A 16008-nucleotide genomic window follows, 5' to 3' on the forward strand; every position below is an offset into this window, starting at 1 on the left:
AGAGCGGCCGGAGGCGGTTGGGCGCGCCGGGCGTCGGTGCGGAGCGGAGGCGGGGCTTGGGGATGGTGTGGTTCGGTGCCGGCTTTCACGGCAGCGCGGGGCGCTGACTTCCCCCGGAGTTGGGCGCGGGCCTCGGAAGGGCGCTGCTGTGGCCCGGGCGGGGACGCGACTGCGGGAGCCTGTCGGGAGGTGGCCGCCTGGCCTCCCGGCTAATTCAGCGCTCTGCTGGGCTTGGCTGGCCGCGAAGTGGGCAGCGCGCGGCCCTGTGACAGGCTCGCTTTTGCTGGGTAGCAGGAACTGGAGTGGGCTGCTAGTCTCGGGAACGCGTGAAGAAGGGAGAAGCCCAGGAGAAGTAACGCACGGCTAGAGAGCTGGTTCGTGGGTCCCGGTGCCCCGCTGTCCTTCGGGAGTTCTTAGCCCCCTCTCCAACGCCTTGCACTGAGCTACATCACCTGCCTTTCCTTCCTTCCCTCTTCTCCATTTCCTCCGCCTTTCCTAGTTTCTTTCTTTGTTTCTTTCCCTCTTTGGAGGCAGAGTCTCACTAAGTTGCCCAGGCTGAGTTCTGACTTGGGATCCTCTGCTTTAGCGTCCCACCACGCCTGTTTCTCGGGTTTTTCAGGCTGAAGTGTGTTGTCAGAGATCGAATCCATGCTAGGCAAGTGGTCTCCCTCAGCGATTCGCCCCGGAGCCCTGGGTTGTCCTCTTCTAAGCGATCCTTTCTGGCCGTTTAAATGTATAGTTGTGGGCTGTAGATCAGCGGCAGAGTATTTGTCTAGCATGCGGGCCTCTGACTGGACCCCCAGCACCGCAGAAGCATTTGTTTGTAGAATCTGCTTGTGGGGGACAGCCATCATCTGCAATAACAAATGCACGATGTTAATGATTTTACTTGAGCATACGTTGATTGTTCGTGGCATCCAAACTAAAGGAATGCGTTTATTGTAAGGTTGTACGTTAGGTATTGTTTTTGTGTTTTTGAGACAGGGTCTTGGCTGTGGAGTCCAGGCTGGCCTCGGACGCGTAGCAGTCCTCCTGCCTCCACCTGTACTTTACGTATTGAATAGCATTTGCTTCTTGAGGTCTGATGTCAAGATTGTTGTATATGCTAGTTTAGTGATGGCGAACCTTTTAGAGACTGCATAACCAAACTGCAACCCAAAGCCAAGTTATGTATTGCAAAGAGCCAACACTCCAGTTAAATCTGAATACTGAGGTTTTAGTTTAGGAAAAATAACTCCTTTGTCTTAAGGGAAAAACAGTAGCAGCTTTCAGTGATACAAAAAGCTTTTGGCTGAAAGGTAATAGTTTGCATTTGGTATGGGTTTTTTGACAATTAATGTGATTTTTGCTGTTGTGTGCTGGCTGATAATTGGTCAAACCTTGGCTGGGCTGACTTGGTTCACATACTGACAACAGGACAGACGGCTCTGAGTGCCCAGTGTGGCACGAGTGCCATAGGTTTGCCACCAATGTACTGGATGTACTGTGGAGAGAGATTCTGGGGTGGGTATTAAAAAATGGTCATTTGATAGTAGCTTTCTAAAGATTTGTCTCAACAAACATTTTTCCGTAATTCCAGCACTTGAGAGAGGAGACAGGAGATTGCCAGGAGTTTGAGGCCAGCCTGAGCTAAAAGCAGTAGTGAGTTCAAGGTCAACCTGAACTGCATAGAAATACCCTCTCTGGCCTCCCCCTCCCCGGCAAAAAAGAAGTTCCTGTACTGACTGCCGGACAGCGTAGGCATTGTAGTCCCGGATGAAACAGTGAGCAAGACAAGCAGAGGCAGCTCTAGAGTGTAAACAGACTGTGAGCTCTGTGTTTTGGAGGGAGAGGGTATGGGTTAGGCTAGACTAGTGAAGGCGAACCTTTTAGGACATCTGATGATAATGAACAGCCTGCTGTCGCGCACAGGTTCACCACCACTGTCAGGCTTTGAGCTCTGTAAACTGAGACCAGAAGGACCAGTGGGGTTAGCCAGGTAATGGTGGGGGTGGGAGTGGGAAGCTGGTTCAGGAACAGTGTGAATCTTCAAATTTTGGGTGGAATGATGGGAGTGTCAGCTTTGGAGGTGGTTAGCAAGGATCCAGTCAGCAGGCTGATGGGTCACAAAAAATTTGGGCTTATTTTGAGAATTGAAAGCTTTAAAATGAACATCTTAGCTGGGCATGGCGGTGCACACCTGTAATCCCAGTGCTCGCAGGCAGGAGTATCGCTGTACCTTCGAGGCCAGTTAGATTTGACTTGGATAATGGTTGTAGGAGTGGAGAGAAATGGGTAGACGAGTTGAGAAGCTCCCCTCCAGGTAAGCAGGTGCTGGCCATGATTGTGGGAGATGAGGGAGAGGGAGTTGAAAAGATTAGCTTGGAGGTACATTAAATGGTTAAGAGAACAGTAGAGGACATACATGTAACCTGAGCTAGCTTCCTTTTCCTTTTTTTTTTTTTTTTTAAGACAAGGGTTTTGCTATGTATTGTAGTCCAGGCTGGCCCCAAATTTATGGTGCTCTTTCTGCTTCAGCCTCTTGAGTGCTGGAATTATAAGTGTGTGTCACCACACTCAGTCAAACTTTCTTACTACTTTATTTTTCTGTAGTTCATTAAGATCACAACAGCTGTGAGCAAGGCTTTGTACTACCTAAATCTGACTTCTAAGTAGTTCATTTTTTCACATTTCTTAACCCATGCATAGACAAGGAGAGGCGTATCAGGTCGGACAATTTCTTTTGGGAGGGAGACAGGGTCTCACTATGGAGTTAGGCTGGCCTTGAATTCACTGTGTCACTGTGTACCACAGGCTGGCCTCAAACTTAGAGTGATCCTCCTGCCTCAGACTCCAGATTGCAGGTGTGTACCACCATACTGGGCTGCCAGATTTTTAAAATTTTAAAGTCTTTAAAGGTAACTGGCCGGGCATGGTGGCACATGCCTGTAATCCCAGCACCCTGGAGGCTAAGGCAGGAGGATTGCTGTGAGTTTGAGGCCAGCCTGAACTACATAGCAAAACCCTGTTTCAAAAAAACAAAACAAAACCAAATACAGGTAACTGCTGTGCATGGTGGCGCATATCTTCAGTCCTAGCAGTCACAGGTTAAGGCAGGAGAACCACCGTGAGTTTAAGGCCAGGCTGAACTACATAGTGAGATCCTGTCTCAAAAAAAGAAAAAGGATCTGTCTGCTCTAGTTGTAGGTACTTTTCCTGAGAACGTCAGTTAACATTTCTAGCAATAATATTCCAGAGAATATTGCACTTAATATTAATGTATTTATTGTCAGAAGGAAAAAAACTCCGGTCTTTGCTTTGGTCCTGGATGTTGAACCCAGGACCTTCACACTGAGCTACAACTCTAGCCCTTTTTTACTTCTTATTTTTGATACAGTGTTTCAGTAATTCAGTAAATTTAGAGGCGGGGTTGAACTTGTAGTCCTCTGCGTCCCTCCCAGGGTGTTGGGGTTACAGGTTTGAGCGACCCCACCGGGCACATTCCAGCCTTCCATGTTATTTGTGGTACTGGAACTTGAAATGAGGGCCTCATGCACACCCCACTGTGTTGTACCACGGAGCTGTACCCCAGCCCTCCCACTTACTCAGTGTTCTACTGAGCTATACTCCAGCCCTTTCTCTTGGCTTTTTTTTTTTTTTTTTGAGGCAAGGGTCTCATGTGCAGCTGGGCTGGCCTTGAATTCACTGTGTAGTCCAGGCCAGCATGGAAACTTGGGGCAATCCTCATGGGATTTCCAGCCTCATCTTTTTCAGGGCTAGGATTATAGGTGTGCAGCACCATGCCCCACCTTGGTTTTGGCTCTCTGAGACCCAGTCTTACAATGTAGTTGAGGCTGGTCTCAACTACCTCAGCCTCCCAAGTGCTGAAATGACAAGCATGGGCTTTATAGGTGGCTTCAACTTTTTTTCTATTTTTAAATTTTGAGACATGGTCTTGCTGGGTACCTATGCTGGCCTTCAACTTGTGATCTTTCTACCTCTGTCTATGGAGTAGCTGGAATTACAGGCATGCACCACCTCACCTGGCTTGTCCTATTTCTTAACAGAAGAGAAACAGATTGTGTGTAAAATTTTCCAAGTGAAGGGCTATTTTGAAGGCAAGGTGGTATTGGAAAGCAAAGTTTTCTTTTTTTTTTGTCTTTTTGAGACAGGGTTTCACTATGCAGTTCAGGCTGGTCTTGAGCTCACTTGGTAGCCCAGGCTGGTCTCAAACTCACAGCGATCCTCCTGCCTCAGCCTCCTGAGTGCTGGGATGACAGGCATGCGCCCCCATGCCTGGCTAAAGTTTTCTGTTTAAACAGTTGTGTTTCTGACAGCATTTTATTCCCCCCACCATTAAACTCAGCACAGTGTCTTCATACTGTGCTACATCATCTTGGAAAGTTGGCCAGGTCTTTTTATTTTAAGAAGAAATGTATTAAGGCTGGGTGTGGCAGTGCACCGCAGTAACCCTACCAATTAGGAAGGTGAGATAAGAGAATTGCTTGCAAGTTCAAGGCCAGCCGGTGAGACCCTGTCTCAACAAAAAAAACTCCAAACAAAAGAGTTTTGACTAGTTTCTCTGGGAGCTGCAGTGATTTCTGCAATTTTAGTTGCCTAATGACATGCAAAATTGAATTCCACTGGGTTTAGAACATCTTGTTCCCTTGAACTTGAATCATACCTTCAAGATGTGCATTTTTGCTGGGCGAGCAACAGGCATGGTGATACATGCACACTGCGGGAGGCTGAGTCAAGAGGACCTAAGAGTTTGATGCCATCCCGGACCAGTTTAGATCCTTTCTCAGAAAAGGACTAGAGGGGCTGGGGCTAGAGCTCAGCAGTGCACTCGTCCTGCCTGGCAGGCATGAGATCCTAGGTTCGATTTCTGGCCCACCCCCTCTTCCCCCCCAAAAGGACTAGAGATGTAGCTCAGTGAGAAGGCCTTGGGTTCAATCTCCAGAACTGCAAAATACTGCAAAGGAAATAAGATGTGTATTCTTGCTGGGTGTCACGGTGTTCAGCATCTGTAGTCTCAGCTCTAGCGCCCAGGCATTCAGCATAGCATAACATAGCCTGGGCAGCATAACAAGATACACGGAGATGAGTGAGATGTGGGTGGTTTGGGGGTAGCAGCCGTCGGGCTCTGTCTGCTAGGTTACTGCTTACCACTGAGTGACGCTCCCAGCCCCCAGGTGCTTTCTTTCGGTCTCTCCTGTTCTGACTTCATTCTGGAGAATTTGTAACCCTTGTTGGTAATGCAGTTAAGGACATAGCTGGCGTCTACTTGAGACCACCTTCAGTCCTTACTCCGTAGCAGTTCACACTGCAAGAAAAATACGCAGAGCGCTTCCACTTGACAAACGCGGAACACTTGTAAACTTCAGCCCGTAGTGGTTTCGGGGCTTATCCAGAGAAGTATCTAATAATCTCATTACACAGGGAAGGACTTTGGATTGCTAGTGGACAGGTCCAGGCTTCACTGTGTGCATGCCAAACCTGACCGGGTCTCCGTGGCCTAGGGATGCTCTTGCCAGTAAGCAGGGCAGTCAGGCCTGACGGGGTGTGTGCCCCCGCCCTTTTCCCCTGAAGGAAAGTCTGGCCAGTGACGGTTCGTAGCCGAGAATGTGCTTCACGTGCAGACGTGTTCATCCACATGCATTTGTCGTTTGGGCCGATCTTTAAGGAGTTGCCAGATTTCTGACTGAGAACTGTTAGTTCCTTACCACAGACAAAAGTGACTTCATTTAGCGGCAGAAAGGAAAGTTCTCTACAAACTGAGCTTGTTTTTCCCGATAATAAATGGGATGAGCTTCGCGCTTCTGTAGCCAGATGGCCTCGGTGAAGAGAGGCTGCTTGAGGGGAGAGGCTTCTGCAGGCAGCGTCCACGTGGTGACAGCCCGCTGTCCTCCTACCAGCTACGCTAGGAGGGGGCGCAGCTGGGGAGAGGCTGGACTTGTGCAGGCACAGCGTCCTCGTGGTTTTCTTAATTTTAAAGAAAAAGAAAAAAACAAACCCCACAAAATTCCAAAACAGTATGGTAGGAGGGTAACAATGGTGAAACATTGGTATTGTTGTCTTTAAGTTAGTTACTTAGAATACTAGACACCAGCATTTGACTGTCCCAACAATAGTAGCACAAACCTCTTTTCAGTGAACTGAGAAAAATTAGTAGTGTAACTATTTCAGCTACCTTTTGTGTATATGTGTGTATGTATTTTTTTCCGCTTGCTTTTCCCTTTTTTCCCACTCCCCTAACCCAGTTTCCCTTTCCTTTTGAAGTTTCTTTCCACTTTACAATATCTCTTGTACATTTTGGATCACATTTACTCTTCCAGCTTCTCACACTAGGGAGACAGGACGATGTTTACACATGTGAGTCTGGTCTCAAGTTGCATGCATTTACCTATAAAAGTCTCCAGTTTACCCATCTTTATGGATGAGTAGTACTCCATTCCTTGGGTGATAGGCATTTGGGTTGTCTCTAAGATCTGGCTATTACAAATTGAGGTACAGCTTCATCTTGAAGATGGCCTGTTGTGGTGAGCCTGAGGGAGCATTCATAGCCCAGGACGCGTCGCCACAGACTGAACTGTAAGGGCCTTGGGTCAGTAGAACCTGAAGTCATGCTCCTGTTCTTGTTTCTCTTTCATTTATTTTTATTTGCTTCTGTTTTTTGAGACAGGGTCCCTTTTTTTTTTTTGGTACCAGAAATTGAACTCACAACCTTGCGCTTGCCCGGCCCTAGGGTCGCTATTTGTAGTTCAGCCTGGCCTTGAACTGTACTGGGTAGCTCAGCCAGGCCTTGAACTTGCATCAGTCCTTCTGCCACAACTCCTGAGTGCTGGGATCATTGGCATCACCACCACACCTGGCTTTCTTTTTTTTAATACTCTAAAGCCTTCCCTACCCCACCCTCCTTTTCCTTTTCTTTTAATACTGGGATCAAACTAGGGACCTTGTATATGCTGGGCAGTGTTCTACCACTCTGAGGCTGTATGCCCAGCCCACCCGCCTGCCCTTCCTCCCCTTCTCCCTTTCTTCCTTCCTTCGTCTTGTCTTGTAGTTTAGGCTGTCCTTGGAATTATGTCTAAAGTATTGTATGTAGTTTTTAATTTTGTAGTTACTCATTGAAAATCTTTAAGCAAGCCTGGAAAATCTTGCACAGCAGGGATTATCAGCTGTTTATGACCTTTTTGTCACTGAAGCGTTCTTCAGTTTGTTAACTAGAATTTTTCCTTTCTGCTTTCTCAAAGAAAAACCTATAGGGCTAAATGCATTTTTATGAAGAATGAATTTTTGAGTCAGTAGGCACATATATTCACTAATTATGATACATCAAGCGCAAATGGTTGTTTTGGGTTTTTCATAAAACTAGCTTGTTAGGGGGATGGTACTGCATGAGGAGCCTTTTGAAGAGTTTGGAACACAGGGCTCTACCTGGAAAGAGATTCTGAGCAGTCTGTTGGGTTAGATAATATGATTAGCAAGTTGTATAATTGGTGTGCTCTATATTAATACTGTGGATAGAGCCCTTTTCTGATACATACCATATTGCAGTTATAGGTGTGGCTCACGGTAATTTGGGAAGTATATCCAATAAGTGTACCTGCTTGCTTGCTGAGCATTATTTTGTCAGTTTTTCTAGATATTTTGTTTCGTTGAGACCATGTAGTTCAGGCTGGCCTTGAGCTGAAAATGATCCTGCTGCCTCAGCCTCTTAAATGCTGGGATTATGGCTGGGCACCCCCAATCCTGGCTTAGTTTTTCCAGTCTTTAAACTTTATTTTTTATTTTTTTTGGTTTTTTGGTTTTTTTTCCCAGTACCAGGAATCGAGCTCACAACCTTGCGCTTGCCAGGCAGGCGCTGTGCTGCTGAGCTAAATCGCCAGCCCCATGAGTCTTTAAACTTTAAAGAGTGTGATAATTAGTTTCTCACTTTAATACCAGAGTTTTTCTTTTCTTTCTTTTTCTTTTTCTTTTTTTTTTTCACTCTTTGAGACAGGGTCTTTCTATGCAGTTCAGGCTGGCCTTGAGCTCACTTTGTAGCCCAAGCTGGCCTCAAACTCGCAGAGATCCTCCTGCCTCAGCCTCCTGAGTGCTGGGATTACAGGCGTGTGCCACCAGCCCAGCCTGAGTTTTTCTTAAATAAGCATATCAGCTGCCTTATGTTTTAAAAGTTACTCTAGCTGGGTGTGGTGGTGCATGCCTGTAATCCCAGCACTTGGGAGGGGAGGCTGAGGCAGGAGGACTGGTAGGAGTTTGAGACCAGCCTGGGCTACAAAGTGAGCTGAAGGCCAGCCTGAACTGCATAGGGAGACCCTGTGTCAAAAAGACCAAAAAAAAAAAAAAAGAAAAAGAAAAAGAAAAAAATCTAAGTTATTGTAATGTCTAATATGTGACATAAAAACTCATCTTAGATTTCCATGCTTGAATTTTAATATCAGAAGACTTCAAAGGAGACTTAATGGTAATTATTTATTTGTAGTTAATTGCTTTGGAAGTAATTTAACCAGCTGTTAACCAAGTTATGTGTTTCCTTTTGGCAACAGTTCCTGTGACTTCTCACCAGGCGATCTGGTCTGGGCCAAGATGGAGGGCTACCCCTGGTGGCCTTGCCTGGTTTACAACCACCCCTTTGATGGAACGTGCGTCCGAGAGAAAGGGAAGTCAGTCCGGGTTCACGTGCAGTTTTTTGATGACAGCCCAACAAGGGGCTGGGTCAGCAAAAGGCTGTTAAAACCATATACAGGTAAGAGCAGGAGTGCCTGCGGGTGGGTGGGTGGGGAGGGGGAGAGGCAGGAGGGTGGGCGCTCCAGACGGAGTGCACCGTGCTCCGGTGATGTGCAAGAGTGGCGGCTGCGAAAGGTAAGAGGGTAAAATACAGCGGGTTTTTAGCCAGTTTTTTTAATGGAGGTTTCTGTCCTTGACTTACAACAGTTAAAGGGAAAATCGTCTTCTGGTTGGAGTTAATAACCAAAATACGAAATGCAGACACGAAGGATAAGCTAAATTGTCCTCATCTTGAAGGAGCCAAAAATACCTGAGCAGGAGCCGTAGCATGGATCACTGAGATTCTTTGTGACAGAGATGCGCACAGTGTTGGCTCCAGAAGCATCACCTTTGCGGTCATCTGAGTTGAGCTTCACCCCAGAGTTCTGAACCATCACTTTGTCCTCCCAGGGCCCCTCCGCTGTACCGCAGACATCAGCAGGAGCCTTTTGCCTCCTGTGGGCTTCCGAGTCTAGGAGTCACAGCGGCTGCCCGCCGTGCCCACAGGCAACCTTTCGCATCACCTTTTACCCTCGCACAGCGCATGAGGACTGTTGCTGAGCTCTGCTATAGGACTGGAGCAGAATCAGCTCCCTGGAAATCTCTGGGTGTCGTAACCTTTGCTTTTGGTCAGAGTGCTTGTCCTGCAGGGTGTGAGGGGACTGAAGAAGCTGACCTAGAGTATGGGAAATTTGTTCTGTCTGCTGACTGGCTGTATAATTTTGGCCAGTGGAAGTAAGGTTTTCTGATACCGTTCCTCATATATAAAATGCTGTCAACCAGTGTGGTGGCGCACGCCTGTAATCCCAGCACTCCGGGAGGCTGAGGCAGGAGGATTATTGCGAGTTCGAGACCAGCCTGGGCTACAGAGTGAGCTCAAGGCTGGCCTGAACTGCATAGTGAGACCCTGTCTCAAAAAGAACCAAAAAAAAAAAAATGCTGTTGTTCTATTTCATTGCATCAGGTGATAAATGAGGTTTTCCTCAGATATTTTGAGCTTTTAAAAAGCTTTCTCAAAAGAGATCAAGAAAATGTTCACATTTAGCCTCGTGTGCACTGCTTTCTTTTGGCCTCTGTATATGTGTGTATGTGTGTGTATGCTGGAGACCGAACCTGGGGCACTCGTGAGTATTAGACAAGCCCTGTGCCATTGAGCTGTGCCTTCAGCCCTGCTCTTTGTTCTTTGCAATTCCCCATTGTAGAAGTTACCTGGGAGGCTGAGGGGAGTTCAAGGCCCCCAGCTCCAGTTCACGGCCAGTCTAGGTAGCCCTATCTTGTCTCCAAACCACCCCCCTGCAAAAAAACCCCACAAAAATTCAGTCATTTAGTTGGGGGTGTAGCTTAGTAGTTTTAGAGATCTTGCCTAGCATGCACAAGGTTCTGGGTTTGATCCCCGGTACCTAATTAAAAAAAAAAAAAAAAAAACAACTCAGCTGTTACTCTTGTGAGAGGGTTAGATTAAAAAAAGCAAGCATCTCATTGACTGATTGATTGTGGTCCTAGGGAGTGAGCAGAAGACCTTGGCACTGAGCTACATCGCCAGCCCTTCGTTGTTTAATTAATTTTGAGGGAAGGTCTTGCCAAGTTGTCCCCTGGCCTCAAAATTGTGCTGCTGCTTCTGCCTCAGCCTCCTAGAATGCTGGGGTTACAGGTGTGCGCCTCCACACATGAGGAGAAATGAATTTTAAATGAAATAATTGAGTCTTTAAAGCAGAGAACTTTAAAGTTCCATTTGGGTACTCTTGTTTTGTAAAGTCTTAACACATTAAGAGTCTGAATTAAGTTACTCTTTCCAAATAGTAAGCCTCTTGCAGTAGATTATTTATTTTATTAAAATGTCTGTTATAACTGCTTTGGAACAAAAACTTTTGAAAGGCTTCTAAAACAAAGCACATTACATTTCCTGCTTTACTTGAGGTGTGCCATACCTGTTTAGGGCCATACTCCTAAGTTATTAGAGGAGAGACTTAAGTAAGTGGTGTTGGGTGACTCAGCAGTTAGGACAACTTCAAGGAGGTAAAATTGGTGATTCCAGTTTCATTAGTAGCTTATTCATGTGAGTTTTTTCCTGTGGGCTCTACTGATCTATCTTTAAGGATAAAAAACGGACATTAGAAATTATACTTTACTGCTGTCATTCTTGTTCATTAGGGCAAATGTAAATTGAACCAGCTGTCTTCTTATTTGTAAATATATTTCTAGGTTCAAAATCTAAGGATGCCCAGAAGGGAGGTCATTTTTATAGTTCGAAGCCTGAGATACTCAGAGCAATGCAACGTGCAGATGAAGCCTTAAATAAAGACAAGACTAACAGACTTGAATTGGCAGTGTGTGATGAACCCTCAGAGCCGGAAGAAGAGGAAGAGATGGAGGTGGGACATTGTATTAAGTTGTTACTTCTGTTACAGTGATAGGGAAAAATGGCGGGGAGATACTAAAGTAATAATCGCGTCGCATGTGTGTGATTTTAATGTGCAAGCACACACTTCTGGACCCTTCTGGACTGAAGGTTAAGGCGGGCTGGTTGAATCGCCTGGCAGGGGCAGGGTAAGGCGCATGCTCTAAAAGGTAGTAGTGCTAGTTTGGTAAGAATTAAAGAATTTTGGGAAGTACAGTAAACACATAGTCATTACATTGGTTGTTGAGGCTGTTTAGGCTTTTATATGAGAGTGTAAGTGTGCCCTGGAAATTATCCAAGTTTATGGTTACAGTTTAGTACTTTTTTTTTTTGGTATCTTGCGTCAGTGAATAGATAAATGTATTCTTGCTTGGTTAGTGTATTTTTATTTTTATTTGTTTATGTATTTTTGGTACCGAGACTCGAACTCAGGACAGGTTGGTGTATTTTTATGGTGCTAAGGATTGAACGCAAGGCCTTCAACATCCCTGAACTACATCCCCTGCTTCTTTTTTTTCTTGAGACAAAGTCCCTCTGTGTAGCCCAGGCTGGCCTCGAGCATGGCAATCCTCCTGCCTCAGCCTCCCAAGTGCTGGGATTACAGATGTGTGCCACTCAGCTAGAACAGATGTTAGGTAACCTTGAGATACAGACTTGGTTTCAGATATCATTAATTAAAACCTGTTAAAGAAATGAACAAATTATGAGTTCATTTAAAACAAGATCATTCTTTAACTTAGCAAGTTAATGAGCTGTGTCCAAAATAGGTTCTCACAGCTTGATTTTATGTATAATCCTTTTCCTTAGAGGTGAGATAGCCAGTAAGCAGGTTAATACCGTATTTTAACCTAACTTTAAAGGTTGAGCTCAGGGACGACGATACGGATTATGTTGGCAGTGGACGGCAGTTGGAGAGGTCGGTCAGCCTCATCCTGCTCCGCACGCAGGGGTCCATGATAGGCCGTGTGCCAAGCCCGTGGTGATACAGTTGGCTGTGGAGGAGAAAGCACTAGAGCCAGCGCTGACTGCTCATGTTTTCTTCAACTAGAGAATTTAGAGCAACAGGTATAGAGCATGGGGGAAGGGTTAGTCACTTCCGTGCTGTGATGATGAGTCTTCGTGGTCATAACTTTTTTTTTCTCTTTGAGACAGTGTCTCGCTATGCACTTGAGGCTAGCCTTGAGCTTTGTAGCCCAGGCTGGTCTCGAACTTGCAAAGATCCTCCTGCCTCAGCCTCCTGAGTACTGGGATTTTAGGCATGCGCCACCACGCCTGGCTGGTCACAACTTTTTATATGACCTACTTTTTTTTTTTGACACAGGGTCTTGCTGTGTAGTTCAGGCTTGCCTTGAACTCACTGTGTAGTTGAGGATGGCCTCACAGTGATCTTCCTGCCTCAGCCTCCAGAGTGCTGGGATTATAGGCATGCACCCAGCAACTTTTTATAGTAGAGAACTCCCATGGTAGCATTTAATTCTGTAGGGATACTTGTTACAATGTTAGGGGAAACCAAAATTAAGCAATTTCTCATTTCTGGAGGTGAATGAGTTGCAGCATACTAATAGATATTCCACAGTACTATCACAACTTTTCAAATTCTGTTGTTTACCTTTTTTTTGTGGGGCTAGGGATAGAACGTAGGTCCTTCCGCACGCACCATAGCACTGAGCCCTTTGGTTTGTTTTTAAATATACTTTCCTTGTCTGGCAGGTAGGTGCAACTTACGCATCAGAGAAGAGTGAAGAAGATAATGAAATGGAGAGTGAAGAGGAAGTACGGCCTACCATGCAAGGGTCTCGGCGAAGTAGCCGTCAGATAAAAAAGAGGAGGGTCATATCAGACTCGGAGAGTGATGTTGGCGGCTCCGATGTGGAATTCAAACCAGACACCAGGGAGGACGGAAGCAGTGATGAAATAAGCAGTGGGGCAGGGGACAGTGAGAGTGAAGGCTTGGACAGCCCTGTCAAAGTTGCTCCAAAGCGGAAGAAAATGGGGATTGGCAAGATTGGTTTTAAAAAGAACAGTTCAAGGAAGGAAACCCCCTCAACCACCAAACGAGCACCTGGTATTTCGTCAGAAGCCAAGAGTACTTTGAGTGCTTTCTCTGTCCCTCAGAGTTCTGAAGCCCAAGCCCAAGGTAGCGGAGGAGGCGATGACAGCAGTGGTCCTGTCGTGTGGTATCATGAAACTTTAGAGTGGCTTAAGAAGGAAAAGAGACGAGACGAGCACAGGAGGCGCCCTGATCACCCCGATTTTGACGCATCCACACTTTATGTGCCTGAAGATTTCCTTAACACTTGCACTCCTGGGATGAGGAAGTGGTGGCAGATTAAGTCTCAGAACTTTGACCTTGTCATCTTCTATAAGGTGGGGAAATTTTATGAACTGTACCACATGGATGCTCTTGTTGGAGTCAATGAACTGGGCCTGGTATTTATGAAAGGCAACTGGGCCCATTCTGGTTTTCCTGAAATAGCTTTTGGCCGATACTCCGATTCCCTCGTGCAGAAGGGCTACAAAGTAGCACGAGTGGAACAGACAGAAACTCCAGAAATGATGGAGGCCCGGTGCAGGAAGATGGCGCACATATCCAAGTACGACAAAGTGGTGAGGCGGGAGATCTGCAGGATTATTACCAAGGGCACACAGACCTATAGTGTGCTGGAAGGTGACCCTTCTGAGAACTACAGTAAGTATCTTCTTAGCCTCAAAGAAAAGGAAGAGTCTTCCAGCCACACTCGCTTGTATGGTGTGTGCTTTGTTGACACTTCACTGGGAAAGTTCTTCGTAGGTCAGTTTTCAGATGATCGCCATTGCTCCAGATTTCGGACTCTTGTGGCACACTATCCTCCAGTACAAGTCTTATTTGAGAAAGGAAATCTCTCGGTGGAAACGAAGACAATTCTGAAGGGAACATTATCTTCTTCTCTCCAGGAAGGTCTCATACCAGGCTCCCAATTTTGGGATGCAGCCAAGACTTTGCGAACTCTTCTTGAAGGAGGGTATTTTACTGAAAAGCTAAATGAGGACAGTGGGGTGATGTTACCCCAGGTGCTTAAAGCTATGACCTCAGAGTCAGATTCCATTGGGTTGACACCAGGAGAGAACAGTGAACTGGCTCTCTCTGCTCTAGGTGGTTGTGTCTTCTACCTCAAAAAATGCCTTATTGATCAGGAGCTTTTATCAATGGCTAATTTTGAAGAATATATACCTTTGGATTCTGATACGGTCAGTATAAGACCTGGTGCTATTTTTACTAAAGCCAATCAACGCATGGTGCTAGATGCGGTGACATTAAACAATTTAGAGATTTTTGTGAATGGGACAAACGGTTCTTCTGAAGGGACCCTGTTAGACAGGATTGACACTTGCCATACTCCCTTTGGTAAGCGGCTCCTGAAACAGTGGCTGTGTGCCCCACTCTGTAGCCCTTCTGCTATCAACGATCGCCTGGATGCAGTAGAAGACCTCATGGGTGTGCCTGACAAAATCTCTGAAGTTGCAGACCTTCTAAAAAAGCTTCCAGATCTTGAGAGGCTACTGAGTAAAATTCACAATGTGGGATCTCCCCTAAAGAGCCAGAACCACCCTGATAGTAGGGCTATAATGTATGAGGAAACTACATACAGCAAAAAAAAAATCATTGATTTTCTTTCTGCTTTAGAAGGGTTCAAAGTAATGTGTAAAATTATAGAGATTATAGAAGAAGTTGTTGATGATTTTAAGTCTAAAGTCCTTAAGCAAGTTGTTACTCTTCAGACTAAAAATCCCGATGGACGCTTTCCTGATTTGACTGCAGAACTGAACCGATGGGATACCGCCTTCGACCATGAAAAGGCTCGAAGGACTGGGCTGATTACTCCCAAAGCAGGATTTGATTCTGACTATGATCAGGCTCTTGCTGACATAAGGGAAAATGAACAGAGCCTCCTAGACTACTTGGACAAACAACGCAGTCGAATTGGCTGTAGGACTATAGTCTATTGGGGAATTGGTAGAAACCGTTACCAGTTAGAAATTCCAGAGAATTTCACCACCCACAATTTGCCGGAAGAATACGAGTTGAAGTCGACCAAAAAGGGCTGTAAACGATACTGGACCAAAACTATCGAGAAGAAGCTGGCTAACCTGATAAACGCCGAGGAACGCAGAGATGTGTCGCTGAAGGACTGTATGCGGCGGCTGTTCTACAACTTCGATAAGAATTACACGGACTGGCAGTGCGCTGTTGAGTGCATTGCGGTGCTGGGTAAGACCTAGCAAGCTTGTCTGAAGGCTTTGCTTAGTAACGCTGTGTCCTAGTAATGTCTCTGAATCGCAAGGTGGGTGATGAGGACTGACACACACGTGCTTCCTCGCTAGACACACGACTGGGTTGCCCACAGCATTGAAAGTAGCACTGATGTATACATTTAAGTTACTGGAGATTGAACTCAAGGCCTTCACAGTGAGTTACATCCCCATCCTTCAAATAAAAAATTTTGAGACAGCATCTCGCTGAGTTGCTCAGGCTGGGTTCAGATTTGTAAGTAATCCTTCTGACTCAGTCTCTCAGGTGTGCTAGGATTACAGGTGTGTGCCGCCATTCCTGGCTTCAAGAGTTCCTTTAATCATTAATCGCCATCTGATCTTCAGTATCGAATCATTGAACAAAAGACAAGCTTTATTTGATTTTTCTGAAAAAAATTTTTTGAGACAGGGTCTTGCTATGTAGTCCAGGAGGCTGGCCTCTAACCTGTACTGATCCTTCTGCCTCAGTCTCCTGAGTGCTGGGATCCCAGACATGTGCCATCATGCCTGGCCTGATTTTTGAATGATCTTGAAACAGGGTCTTACTCCTCTCTTTGGCCCAAGATGGT

General features: G+C 45.9%; 1 protein-coding gene across 1 annotated transcript in view; it reads left to right on the forward strand.

Moving 5' to 3' along the window:
- Positions 1-16008, forward strand: part of Msh6 (mutS homolog 6) — a gene marked incomplete in the record, with an annotated part of 20110 nt that overhangs the window by 696 nt on the left and 3406 nt on the right. Inside the window, 3 exon segments of the mRNA XM_013517569.1 lie at positions 8532-8731; positions 10954-11123; positions 12860-15398. Of these exon segments, the coding sequence (XP_013373023.1) occupies positions 8532-8731; positions 10954-11123; positions 12860-15398 (2909 nt within the window).

Source organism: Chinchilla lanigera, unplaced genomic scaffold (assembly GCF_000276665.1).
Source record: "Chinchilla lanigera isolate Chin_1 unplaced genomic scaffold, ChiLan1.0 scaffold00040, whole genome shotgun sequence".
In the NCBI taxonomy this organism is placed as follows: Eukaryota; Metazoa; Chordata; class Mammalia; order Rodentia; family Chinchillidae; genus Chinchilla; species Chinchilla lanigera.